A 12,789-nucleotide genomic window follows, 5' to 3' on the forward strand; every position below is an offset into this window, starting at 1 on the left:
GCCCGAATCATGCATATTCGACCGCTGATTAGTTGACCTTACTGGCTCTCCGCCAGCTTCTGCAAACCCTCCTGTAGGGAATGAACGCTTCGACCCATGTTCTGTGGCGCCTATCTCCACTTGGCTTCGGTCACTGCTCCGGAGACTGCGAACTGCAGCCTGACCCCCGACTGTCGAAGACTAGCAGTTCACCATGTGTTTCTTGAAGCTGAGAAGCCATAGTAATTGCCTAGCTCATATCAATATGGACATACTTTGCTTGGAAGTACCATCGGCCATTTGAGATTGTCTCCTCGCCCTATTGGATGTTTCTAGCCAGTTACCTGCGGATAATCCCAATGTACATATAGCTATGTATATGGTGTCGATGTCTCATTTCGTGGGAAACCTCTACTGGAAGTATGCTTTGATCACATCAAGAATAGCGGTGGGAGAATCCACTTGGCATAAACCTCGTACCGCAGGCCGTTGCGCATCTCTGCCTTATTGCTATACTTTCTCATGTTCTGAACCATGCGCTCATAGTCTAGACTCGTGCTGATCGTAGGTGTCAAACAAATCAGGGCCTTGTCTAGTCAGCAGTTGCAGCTTTTCTGAACGTCGAGTGCATACCGCTTTCGTATGCAAACCGAGGCTGCTCGCGAATGGCGTTCAAGACCAGTATGCAATCGGACAGGTGGTCGGCCTTCAGACGAATCGTCAAAATTCCCTATGTCTATCGGCTTGCCATATGCATTAGCTTCTACATGATTGGCCGCGCTTGAACTATGTTCTATGCCTGGTCTTCGTTGTGGCTAGCTGGTGAACGTGCGATGTAAAGCTATCATGCTTCAAGAAGTATGCTTTCATGGAGGGTGAATTTGTGAATTTGTGCCTAACCTAGCGGCTCGGGGCTGGGAAACTTGAAGCTGAAGTCTGATTGCCCAGTGCTGAAGCTGAAGTGCGAAATCTGTGCAGATAGCAGTTTGTAGCGAGTGGCCACTGTCGCTTCCACTGAACTCAACATATCATTCGTCTCCAAGTCAACATCAACTTGCCAATTATCGATCTTCCACTCTTTCCGGAGTTAATCAGAGCTTGAGAGCTGAATCCAGGACTCTACTCAATTTGATATCTATAAAAGAGACGACATCACCCTCTCTGGAAATCTTTCTTCGGCATCATCATCACCATCCATCGTCCAGAACAACAAGCATCTTCCGAATACCCAGTACTCTCACAACAGGCACCTCCAGCTACTCCTTACTCTCAAATCTATATCCTCTCTTCACAATGTCTACCACTGTGGTCAGCCCTACTCCCGCTGCAACAATGGCTCTCCAAGCCCCCCAGGTTGGTCTCGCCGACGACGAGCTCCTGGCCCTCTTTCGGCGCGTCACCATCAGCGGGTCGGCCGGCCACGATGTCTCCGAGACGCAGATCAAGAAAGCATTCAAGCAGGAGATCAGCCGGCCGCTGGGACGCCAGGTGCTGGAGGCCTCGCTGAGGGAAGCGCACGAGTGCTCCTGCTACCACTGGAACTACCATGACACCATCAGGGGCAAAGTCGACATCAGCCGCGTCGACCTGACTTTCGACCTGACCTCCCAGAGCATGGGACAGTCCGTCCGCGGCGAGGCGGCCGGGTTCTTCAGGGTGAACCATGCCTTCATTAAGTAAGCATCTTATCTGTGCTATACCATGATCCCGTCTGACAATGACCAGCGCAACCGTCTACTACGACGACCAGCAAGCCCTCCAAGGCAACCAGAGCATCAGGGTGTACATGGACGAGACCGTGAGTGGCCTGTCTTAATTATCAGATCCCCATAGCCAAAACATCCGAGAGTCATGGCAACTGACATGCCCTCCGCACGCAGTCTTTCAAGATCGACTTCTACACCACCGACCAGTCCGAAAAACCCATTGCCCGCATCGTCCAGAAGAACTCCTCCTTCACCTTCCAGGGAACCGACACCGGCGACGCCACCTGGTATACCAGCTAGACTGCGCTCTGGCGTAAATGAGACGGCCATGACGCAGTGGCCATGGTGAAGGCAGCGTGCGGATCAAGATGAAAGAGTTCTCGGGTATACTTGCGTCTTTTTGTCATTCGCATTCTTCGCTTGCTTGTGCTTTGCTCGTAACTAGGTAGCTTGTTTTTGATTGAATGCACGGTTTATGATCCGCACTATAACTTAATATGCAAGAGGGACTCCACCGTACTCTATAATCACGAAGCGCTTTTCCAACGTAATATCAAATCGAAACCTATGTCCGTAACAAAGAATCATTTGCCCAAACGCCAAACGCTGAAACAGAATATCAGATCTAAGAGCTACAACCAACCCGCAATAACTTCAGCTCATCCACTCTTCGCAAGAGGGAATCCAACTGCAGCGTTCCGGGGGAGAACCCCCGGACCCCCCTTTCCTTTTCTTTCAACTTCCTGGTCCGCCTCAATCTCAAGACAAGTATAAAGCGTTCGTCCCGGGGGAGAACCCCCGGACCCCCCTTTCCTTCAGCTTCCCAGACCCTTCCTTTCAACCTTCGAGCAAATCAACCTTGCCCCCCTCAGAGTCATCAACCAACTGCGTCTGCCAAAGCATATAATACCGGCCCCGCCTCGCCAACAACTCCGAATGCGTCCCCCGCTCCACGATCCGGCCCTCATGCAACACAAGAATCTGGTCCGCGCGCACAACAGTCGAGAGCCGATGCGCAATGACAAACGTAGTGCGCTTGGTGGTCAGCCGCGCAAGGGCAGCCTGGATCTTAGCCTCGGTTTCGGAGTCAACGGCGCTGGTCGCCTCGTCGAGCACAAGCACGGGCGCGTCTCTCAAGAACGCGCGCGCAATCGCCAGCCGCTGCACCTCGCCGCCAGACAGCTTGACGCCCTGCTCGCCGACGCGCGTGTGGTAGCCGCGCGGGAACGACACAATGCGGTCGTGGATGGCGGCCGCGCGACACGCCGCGTGCACCTGCTCGTCGCTCGCAGCCTGGTTGGCGTAGCGCAGGTTCTCGAGGATCGACGCGTTGAACAGCACCGGCGCCTGCGGCACCGCGCACACCGCCGCCCCCCGCAGCGACGCCTGCGTGATATCCCGCACGTCCCGCCCGTCGATCGTGATGCGGCCCCCGCTGACGTCGTATTGTCGGAGTAGGAGCTTCGTCAGTGAGGATTTGCCCGCGCCGGTTGCGCCTACCAGCGCGGTGGTTGAGCCGGCGGGTGCGGTGTACGTGATGTCGTGGATCGTGGCGCGGGGCTGCTGCGGGTACGAGAAACTGACTTGCTCGAAGGCGACAGTCCCTGAGACCGCGGGCCCCAGGGCCTCTGCGTCCGGCTTGTCGGTTACCGTGGGCTTCGTGAGGAGGAGGTCCAGCAGTCGCTCCGCGCCTACGAGTTCGGAGACCAGCCATCGGTAGTCTTTCGAGAGGTACTTGATCGGCCAGATCAGCTGCTCCCAGAGGAGGACCAGGAATACAAAGTCGCCGGGCGAGGCGCGTCCGGCTTGGATTTCGCGCGCGACCACCAGGGCCAGGATGGCGAACGTCACGGGGAAGAACGCCTCCGTGAGGCCGGTCGTGTAGGCGTCGCGCTTCGATCACGCCAGCGTGGCATCCAGGTGCCCGTCGACGGCCTGCGCGAACCGCGCCCGTTCGTACGGGAACATGTTGAACAGAAACACCGTCGGCCAGCCCTGGATGGCTTGGTGCATGACGCGGGCCTCGGCGCGCTCGGCCTTGGTCTGTTGGCGGCGGTTGCCCACGTTCCAGTCGGCCGTGACCACTTCGACGGCCGTGAAGGCCAGCGTGGCGACCAGCATGCACAGCGCCGCCGAGGAGTTGAAGGTGCGGTACAGGAAGACGAAGGCGACGAACATGTCGATGATGGCCGGGGCGATGTACAACATCGCCACCTCCAGGAGGTTGGTCAGCGACTCGCCCTGCTCCAGCGCCTTCATCACCTCGGCCGAGTCGCGGTCCGAGTGGAAGTCCATCCCCAGGTTCAGCACGTGGTTGAACGCCGCGTTCGTGAGCTGCCGGTACGAGAACTGCTTGAGCGGGATCTTCGCCAGCGAGACGATCATTTCCAGCCCCGATTGGTTATGCAGGAGATTGAGCGCCAGGTAGATTCCCAGGTCCGCGTACGGTAGCTCCCGCGCGAAGAGCTTGTCCGCGATGACGCCCAGCTGGCGGGGCACCACGATGTTTAGCACGCGGTCCGCGACCAGACAGAGGATGCACACCAGTAGGCATGCTTGCACCTTGTAGTCGCGCCGTGAAATGAGGAATGGAAGGAAGACCTTGAAGTCCTGGATGTATGCCATCCAGCCATCGGTCTTACGAATGTTACTGGTGTGGGCGCCTTCGTCTTCGGATTCATCGTCGGAAGAATCCGAATCGCAGTCATCTTCTTCGTGGAGGGCCGATTCGCTGCCGTCGGCCGACTGGCATGCCGAGGGGATAGTGCCATATGCGACCTGACTGGGTGCGGATTGTCCATTGGCTTCATCTGGACAGGGGATCAGATCCTCCTCTTCCTCCAGCTTAGACGTCTTCCGTTGAGACAGTGAGCGAAACAGACAGTCCAGTAACACGCCGACAACAAATAGCACCCGGACAGACTCTATGGTAAGCAGCAATTTGCGCGCTGCAATCTGCCCTGGATGCAGTGCATCGAGGATCAACCCAGGAATGCCGAAGAGGAGTGAGATCAGGCTGAGACCGAGCGCCTCTGAAACGAGGATCTCTCTGCGGAGGCAGGTAACTGTCCAGGCCAATGCCAGTGTGGTAGCTGCGAATATATGGTCTGGAGGTTGTTCAGGTCCATGACGCTGTTGGAAGAGGATGATTGCCTCGGGGATGTACGATGCCGATATGCACTGAACCAGTATCACTCGGAAAACCGTCTTCCGTAGCACTGAAGCTTTAAGATGCGTTTTTGACTTGTAATGCACGAGAAAAGATCCGAAGACGAAGAGCAAGGTGACCACCGTGGCCACCAGGTGCAGCAGTTGCGCGGCTCCCGCGAGTGTCATTTTGTCTTCGGATGGAATGTAGGGCCAAGCAATGCCAAAAACGTGCGGCTCAACCGAGCCTTAAAACCCGGCAGGTCCAGGGGCTGGACCCTTCCGACTCATCATGATTCCTGACTCACATCAGATGAGTACAACAGTCTCAGCCTTGTGCCACAAGGTTCACGGTGGCGGCTGACTTTCGCTGCTGCCTACGGGAGACGGGGAGTGTCGGGGACTACAGGAGTAATTCTCATGGTGCATAAACCAATCACTCGGGATTATCTATATAATGCCAAGAAAAGAATGGCCCTGATCTGCACAAATCATATCTAATTTTTAGAATACCTCGGCACATTGTGTCATGCGATACATATATCGTTGCCATAGATCCATGAAAACTTTTGAAAACTCCCCCCGAATATACAAAACGCTAACATACAAGACAAACCAAGTAATCTTTTTTATGAAGCACCACCACGGCCACCGACACTCGCCAACGCCTTCTTCTGATCCTCCGTCAACTGGGCAGTTGGCAGAGGGCGAGCGCCGGCAGCTGTAGGAGGAGGCAGGAATCCGGTAGCAACGAGGTACGACGCGTACAGACCGACCAATTCCTCGGTGACACCCGCTCCGGCAGAGGTATCGATGCCGGACCAGGCGGCGTCGGCGCGCAAGGAGGCAGCGGCATTGACGTCGTCAAGTTCAGGAGCCTTGGTGTTGGAGGGAAGGTCGGAAGTGACAAAGTGATAGAGGGGCATCCTGTGTTAGAAGTCATTAGTTTCTGATGTGGCTCGAAAGAGAGATAAATTGGACTTACAAGGCGTGCTGAGACTCGGGGTCATCGTGCTGGCCATCGTTGACGTATTGCTCCAAGGCCTTAGACCAGGGGACGTAATCGATCTGAGGCACTTCATAGCCGTAAAGCTGCAGAGCACCCAGGAACTGGTTGAAGCGGAGGCGGGGGTGACCGGTGACTTGCGCCACGCCGATGGGTGTGCAAGGGGGCTGGAAGGCGGCGGCGATGACAACGCGGGCGACGTGGTCGACGGGGACCATGTTGACGGTGTTGTTGATGTTAGGGCGGGCGGAGAGCTGGATACAGCCCTTGAGCATGCGAATGAGGAAGTCGTCGGTGTTGGTGGTTCCGGTCTGAGAATCACCGAGGACGTATCCGGGGCGCACGACGGTACCCTTGAGACCGCGGCGGCCGGCTTCCCGCACAAGGTATTCACCCGCCCACTTGCTCTGGCCGTAACCAGTTCCAAGGCCGACGCTGCTGCCCTCGAGGTCGTCTGCCTCGCTGATACCGGCTCCACCCTCCGCGACGATCCGCTCGGATTCCAGGACGTAGTGGTCGCTGTCGAGAGTGCTGGTCGAACTGACGAAGGAGAATTGCTTGGGTTTGCCACTAGCACAGAGCTTCAGAGCGTCAATGGTACCCAGCACGTTGGCAGGCTTGAGGGTCGAGTAGGGGTACACCCAGTGGACCAGAGCACCGTTGTGAATGACGGCATCCACACGCTTGGTCAAGTCATCCCAGAGAGCATCGGAGAAACCGAAGCGAGGCTCGCCGAGGTTACCGCACACGCACTGCAGCCGGCTGGTCCAGGCCTCATCCCAGAAACCGTAGGCCTGGCAGGTAGAGCGAATACGGCCAAGCGCCTGCTCGTCGGTTTTGCCGCGCACCAGGGCCACGACCTTCGCCTGAGGGGACTTGCGGGTTAGGAGATCGCGAAGGATATGGGCACCCAAGAAACCGGTGGCACCGGTAAGGAAGATGGTGGGCTCAGACGCAAGAATGGGCTCGGTGCGGGTGGGGAACGAAGCAGGCAGCGTCTCTGCCAACTTGCGGGCATCCTTCGAGTATTCGTCATCGAGTTCAGCAGGGGCCGCAGGCTCTGCAGCGGCGGTCTTACGGTCATCGTTGCTAGCAAACGACTCGAGGTTCAGTAGACGGTCAATCTCAGCAGCGAAACCCCGGAGGGTAGGGCTGCGGAAGATGGAGTTCATGCTGACGTCGATCTCGCGCCACTTGCGGCGGATGTCGAAGAACATCTGCTGAGCCAGGATACTGTGGCCACCTAGATCGAAGAAAGAGTCGTCGGGACCAATCATACGAGCGGTCAAGTTGGGAATGCGCTGAGCCCAAATGGCAGCCAGAGCTTGTTCCGTCTCGCTGAGGGCTTGTGCCACAGAAGACCTGCGCCGAGGAGCGGCAGCACTGAGCTCCGCAGTATCAGGGAAGGGCAGTGCAGGCTTGTCGATCTTGCCGTTGGGGTTCAGCGGCATGCGCTTAAGAGGGATGAAGACAGTCGGCACAGCGTAGCTGGCGAGTTTGCTGCGCAGGTGCTCCCGAATGTCGTCGCGAAGAGGGCGGAATCGCCTGAGCATGCCAACCATTCCCTCAGCAGAGTCATCGTCTTCGAGACCCTTCTCCTGCAGCCATGAGGCCCACTTGCTCATATCTGGCACGAAATAGCTGACCAGTGTGCGCTCCTCGAACTTGTCACGACGAACCAGAGTGACATTTTCTCTAACCAGCGGGTGACGAGAGAGGTGGGTGTCAATTTCTCCCAGTTCGATACGGAAGCCGCGAATCTTGACCTGATCGTCTGCACGGCCAGAGCATTCGACTTCACCAGTGGGAGTGTATCGGCCAAGATCTCCACTACGATAAAGGCGATCTCTCGGCCCAAAGTAGAACTCCCTCCAAGGCTCATTTGAGCCCTGTGACTCGGCCTTGTCCTTCTCAGTCCAGGTTTGAGGGTCAACGAACCAGTTGGTCAAGAACTTCTTCTCGTTCAATTCGGGGGAACCGAGATAGCCCTCCGCAAGGCCACCAGCACGGACATAGATCTCACCCACTTCACCAATCGCGCAAATGCGATTGGGCTCGAAGCGGTTGACAACCAACATCTGCACGTCGAGCATACCCCGTCCGGCTGGGATGACATCCTTCATGGTATCCAGGTAGCCCTCGTCGCTGGAGTAGCTGGGGATTTCAAAGTAACTGACGGCACGTTGCGTCTCGGTCGTGCCGTACATGTTGACAATGTTGACGTTGGGAGCCAACCCTTGAAGAGAGCGACAGTCTCTCTTGATGAGAATATCACCCACAAAGAAAGCATGGTGAAGCTTGGGGAATTGGGCCGATGCACCACCAACCAGAATCTGACCCATGGCGGGGGTAAGGTGAGTGACAGTAGCGCCGTGCTCGCGCATCCATTCGGCGAGCTTCTCGTTCTGAATGTCTTCCCGAGCAGGGACCAGAAGTTGAGCACCCAGGAAGAGAGGGGTGAAGATATCTCTCTGGATCGGATCGTGAGCAATACCACTCAGCATGGTGAAACGATCATCGGGGTTGAGCTTGAAAGTCTCAGACATCCATGGGAAGTAGTATGCCAGGGAGAAATGACGACCTCTGACACCCTTGGGCCTGCCCTCGGAGCCGGAGGTGAACGACAAAGTGGGGGTAGAATCGGGACCGACCACGACGCCGACAGATTGAGCCTTCAGAGGCACCTGGTTGGCCAGAACATCCTGTCCGTTGACCAACCCGCCTTCAAGGGTGCCATCATCGCGAAGTGCGAGCGCGGGAACCTCAGTACGAAGCTGCAAATTCTTGTCGATGAATGAGCGGACTTCGTCAGACAGCTCACCGGCATCCTTCGTAGCCTTTTCGATATTGATCAATGCGCGCGGGCGAGCAACATCCAGGTAGATGCACTGTCTTTCCGGAGGATATGCTGGATCAATAACGGAGAAGGTTGCACCAGCCTTGAGAATACCCATCACTGCAACCACCAAGTCGACACCACGGTAAGCGTAGACCATGACAACCTCGCCTCTCTCAACACCAGACTGAACCAAGTGATGACCCAGGATGTTGGACGCCTCATTGATCTGTCGGTACGTGAATTCCCGGTGAGAAGAGCGCTCCGACTTGGTCTCTACCACACAAAGCTTTTCGGGATGCTTCTCAGCATTGGCGGCGAAGATCTCGTGGATCGCACCACGGAACTTGGACCAATGCAAATCAGCCTTGGGATCAGGGAGCAGTGCCTGCTGGTCCTCGGTCATGAAATCGATACGGCCGATGGACTGTTCCGGGTTGCTGGTTGCATTCTCCACAAGCTTGGCCAGCTGCTTCAATATAATAGAGATTCTCGCACTCGAAAACAGCCTTTGGTTGTAGTATGCTCCCAGCTCGGCCTGTGGCGTCGAACCATCCGATGCATTAACTGGGGCGATGTTGACAACTAGGTCGGTCGTCTCGAAGGTATTGGCGGGATAATCTTGGGAGGCAGCAGGGGCATCATAGGCAGCGAAACGAAAGAGGATAGGAGCGCGCTCAGAGCCAGACTTTTTCTGGATATGGTCTCTTAAACTGCCCAAAGGTACGATCTCGGAAGCTCCTTCTTCGAAAGCCTATATAGAAAACCATGATGAGAGGGGTATCGAGATGGAGTTCATGATAGAGGACTCTACCTTCTTGACCTTGGCATATAGTTGGAGAAAGGTCTCTGAGGCTCCAATTGGGACTCTGAGGACGAAAGGGCGGCCATCGTCATTGGAACTGGTACCGATGGCAATGTCCTCGTCACCAGTCAAACGCGCAACGAGAACAACGAAAGCAGTGAGGAAGACAGTGAAGCTCGAGGAGGATCCAGAGATCTTCTCTAAGGCTGATTGGGTCCCTTGAGAGAGCTTGATTGACTCAAAGGCTTCAATTGCTCTCTTGGGAAGCTCTTGCTTGTGATTGTCGGGGTAATCTCTTGTGAGGGGAGAGACAGTAAGATTTTGTAGTCTTTGAGCCCATCGCTCAAGACGCTCCTGTAAGGAGACTGATTCAGCACCCATGATTGCAGTTAGAGGGAACAATTGCAGTCAGGATGGCGGGGGAGGGGAGAGAGAAATGAGTTTATCGAAGGAAGTAGTCATAGGGACTAACTAAGGCGTATGAGTCAAGAGGGGCAAGCGAAAGTGCCGATGTCGGCAGCTCTGGTTGGTCGTTCCCCACAATAATGCTGGCCTGAGGCAGTTATCAGTGAATCAGTATTTCTCACCGCCTTTCTCTTGCCCAGCCACTTCATCCATGATTCAATGGCTTACCACGGAGTACTACGGAGTACTCAGCCACAAAAGGGGTTCATCTTCTTTTCCCCCCGGGAGCGGACCCGGGTCCTGAACACTGCGGGCACTGAACTGTCTTACCGCATGCAGCGTAGTTCTCCAGAGCTGGTTGAACCGTGCCCCGGTTTGCAGTCTTCCTTGCCCAAACTCCTGCGCTGCATTGGCCTCATTTCTCCTCTGGAATCTCGACTGCGCTCAGGTACCACCCTGCCTACGACATACATTAATTACGACCCTGTCCGGCGCCTGTCTTCCTGTCATGACTTCGTTGACCATGGCGTGAAATCTGACTGTGTTGTCGTGACGTCTTCCTCCGATCCAACCTAATTGACCCCCTAAAAAAGTGTTGCTCTGTTCGTATTCGCATAGAGAGATAGGCAGAAGACCGCGCCTCTCCTCCGCTTTCTCACCTCCTATACTTGAACAACCTCTGCCGTCCTCAACGTTTGGTCCGACACGAGCATATCCCTATGTCAACATGATCCCCCATCGGAGCACAGCTCTGTTGACCATTATTGTTTTTGTCGCTCTCTTATTGATAATCTTTTCCTCTTCCCCGGCTTCCGACTCTTCGACCGGTGCAGCAGTCTCCGGCCCGGCCAGATTTGTGCCTCACCCAAAGCTTCCCTCCTTCAACGACCTGCGCTTACCATCCTTCCGTCCCACCGTCCACACTCCTCCCGAACCTCAGCCGAATAGCACCAGTGGAGAGACTAGCTGGTTCAGCGATTGGTCATGGATCAATCCTTTTTCGTCCTCCATCACCCTGGACGAGAATCGATCCGTCCTGCCCCCTTTGAAGGACAGACCGTTTATCTACACATATTACGAGCCAAATAAGGGTAATGACGCGGACGAGAACAATGCTGATGCTCAGCTTCTTCTCGCATGGCGCAGGGCCTGGTATGCTCAAGGATTCCGGCCAGTCATTCTTGGTCGGGGAGAAGCCATGAACAACCAGTTCTACGAGCTTGTCCAGCGTGTGAAGTTCAAGCCCGAATTCGAGGGCGAGATCTTCCGATGGCTTGCTTGGGGGCACATGGGTGATGGCTTGCTTGCGGATTGGCATTGTTTCCCCATGGCGAGGTATGACGACGCGCTCCTGTCGTCGTTGCGCCGTGGCTCCGACCCAGCCTTCATCACTCGCTTTGATCGACTAGGGAGCGCTCTGTTTTCTGGAGAGAAGTCACACATCAACGCGGTAATCAAGCAAGCTCTGAACAAGGTGGATGAGACGTCTACCTCCCTGGTGGATCTGGTCCCGACCGAGCTTGTTAAGGTAGAGGGGACCGATTCGTTGGCGTTGTACGACTCTGCGGCAATTACTAGCCATTATCCAACCATCGCAGAGAAGATGGTGTCTTCTCCGACCGCAGGGCGACTGGCTTTGGCTGAATTGATCAACTCACATCTACACAACACTTTTCAGAATGCCTTCCCAGCAGGCATTGCCGTCTTGAAGCCGTTTCCCCAGCACACGACCGCGCTAGTCGAGCCTGCTTTGCGTCTCGCGAAGGCTCTCGTTCAGTGCTCGAACTCTCCAGTGCCACAATCATGCCCACCCAACCTACCCAAATGTCACCCGTGTGATGCAGCGAAGCCTATGCAAGTGAGCCAGCCGGCTACCTACAAGAACACGACGCGGGTTTTCACCATTGGGACGCTGCCTCATCCTTTCACTTTGATCAGTCTGCAACAGGATTCTACCGATGTGAGCATCCGCCACATTCGGCGCGAAACGGATCGTGATGGATGGCTGACGGAAGTCACCAAAGACCAATTAGGCCTTGAGATTGGCGGGTTACCCAGATCTACGGTCTTTAAGAGAGCTGTCGCAGATGACGCCGTCGTCGGCACATCATTGTGGATGACCGTCGAATCCCTACCCTCACAGGCGGGCCAATCCCTCCCAACCGAGCTTCTGGATGAATTTGAGTGGCAGTTTGGCTTCAAAATTCCTCGAGACGGCAAGGTGGATGCCAAGAATGAAGACGACAAAAAGGAATCTGTGCAACATGCCACTCCAAGTGAGCAAGGAGTTCCGAGGGAGTATGAGATCATTCAACAAGCTCGCGATATCATCAAGGCTCAAAAGCCCAACAACGGGCCCAACCCCAAGGCGGCTGCAGAAGCTTGGAACCTGGCCGACTCGGAAGTCTGGCGGTTCGTAAGAGCATACCGGTAAGTTTTGCCCTTGAAACTTTCGAAATAAAAGATCACAAGCTGATACTGCGTCATTGTACAGGGCTCGCAGCGTGGTTGAACGCAAGAAGTGGGAGGAAGACGAGAAGGACTTTGTTGGCGCGCAGGTAAAACATTAGGATGAGTCGGAGCCCTGACTGATATCCAATAATATATGCATCACAATAGATGTTTGTATGCTGTTTCTTTCCGTCCATGTATCTTGTTTTCATTCCTCTTTCAATTCGTGCATTGCCGGTGGCGTTAATCATTGTTTTGAGATACCTCCCCCGAATACTGCCGAGGGTTGCCGCCCATCGGACAATGGCGATCGCCGCCGGGGGAAAAGCAGCGGTGGGAAAGCGGGAGTTGTCAGTCATGGGAATCCCCTGCGATAACCGAGTGGGGAAATTCGCCCCTTCCCCGATAAGATCCCATGACCATTCCATACAACCTCATCGATTACTACACCTCC

The 12,789-nt window shown here is 55.3% G+C and overlaps 4 protein-coding genes across 4 annotated transcripts; 2 read left to right on the forward strand and 2 right to left on the reverse strand.

Moving 5' to 3' along the window:
- Positions 1-1,272: 1,272 nt before the first annotated feature.
- BO97DRAFT_409949 (uncharacterized protein) lies at positions 1,273-1,985 on the forward strand (the record flags this gene model as incomplete). Its single annotated transcript, XM_025696121.1, has 3 exons — positions 1,273-1,655; positions 1,705-1,777; positions 1,860-1,985. 3 exons carry the CDS (start codon positions 1,273-1,275, stop codon positions 1,983-1,985), a joined length of 582 nt encoding a protein of 193 aa, XP_025556688.1.
- A 148-nt stretch (positions 1,986-2,133) lies between these two features.
- BO97DRAFT_467083 (ABC transporter ATP-binding protein) lies at positions 2,134-5,021 on the reverse strand (the record flags this gene model as incomplete). Its single annotated transcript, XM_025699616.1, has 2 exons — positions 2,134-3,578; positions 3,618-5,021. 2 exons carry the CDS (start codon positions 5,019-5,021, stop codon positions 2,523-2,525), a joined length of 2,460 nt encoding a protein of 819 aa, XP_025556689.1. The 3' UTR covers positions 2,134-2,522.
- Positions 5,022-5,382: 361 nt separating this feature from the next.
- On the reverse strand, positions 5,383-9,860 carry aarA (L-aminoadipate-semialdehyde dehydrogenase; the record flags this gene model as incomplete). Its single annotated transcript, XM_025697981.1, has 3 exons — positions 5,383-5,759; positions 5,818-9,428; positions 9,489-9,860. 3 exons carry the CDS (start codon positions 9,858-9,860, stop codon positions 5,462-5,464), a joined length of 4,281 nt encoding a protein of 1,426 aa, XP_025556690.1. The 3' UTR covers positions 5,383-5,461.
- Positions 9,861-10,293: 433 nt separating this feature from the next.
- Positions 10,294-12,717, forward strand: BO97DRAFT_359408 (uncharacterized protein). Its single transcript, XM_025692318.1, has 2 exons — positions 10,294-12,314; positions 12,379-12,717. The coding sequence occupies exons 1-2, from the start codon at positions 10,612-10,614 to the stop codon at positions 12,452-12,454; spliced, it is 1,779 nt and encodes a 592-aa protein (XP_025556691.1). The 5' UTR covers positions 10,294-10,611; the 3' UTR covers positions 12,455-12,717.
- Positions 12,718-12,789: the final 72 nt, after the last annotated feature.

Source organism: Aspergillus homomorphus (assembly GCF_003184865.1).
Source record: "Aspergillus homomorphus CBS 101889 unplaced genomic scaffold BO97scaffold_1, whole genome shotgun sequence".
NCBI classification, from domain to species: domain Eukaryota; kingdom Fungi; phylum Ascomycota; class Eurotiomycetes; order Eurotiales; family Aspergillaceae; genus Aspergillus; species Aspergillus homomorphus.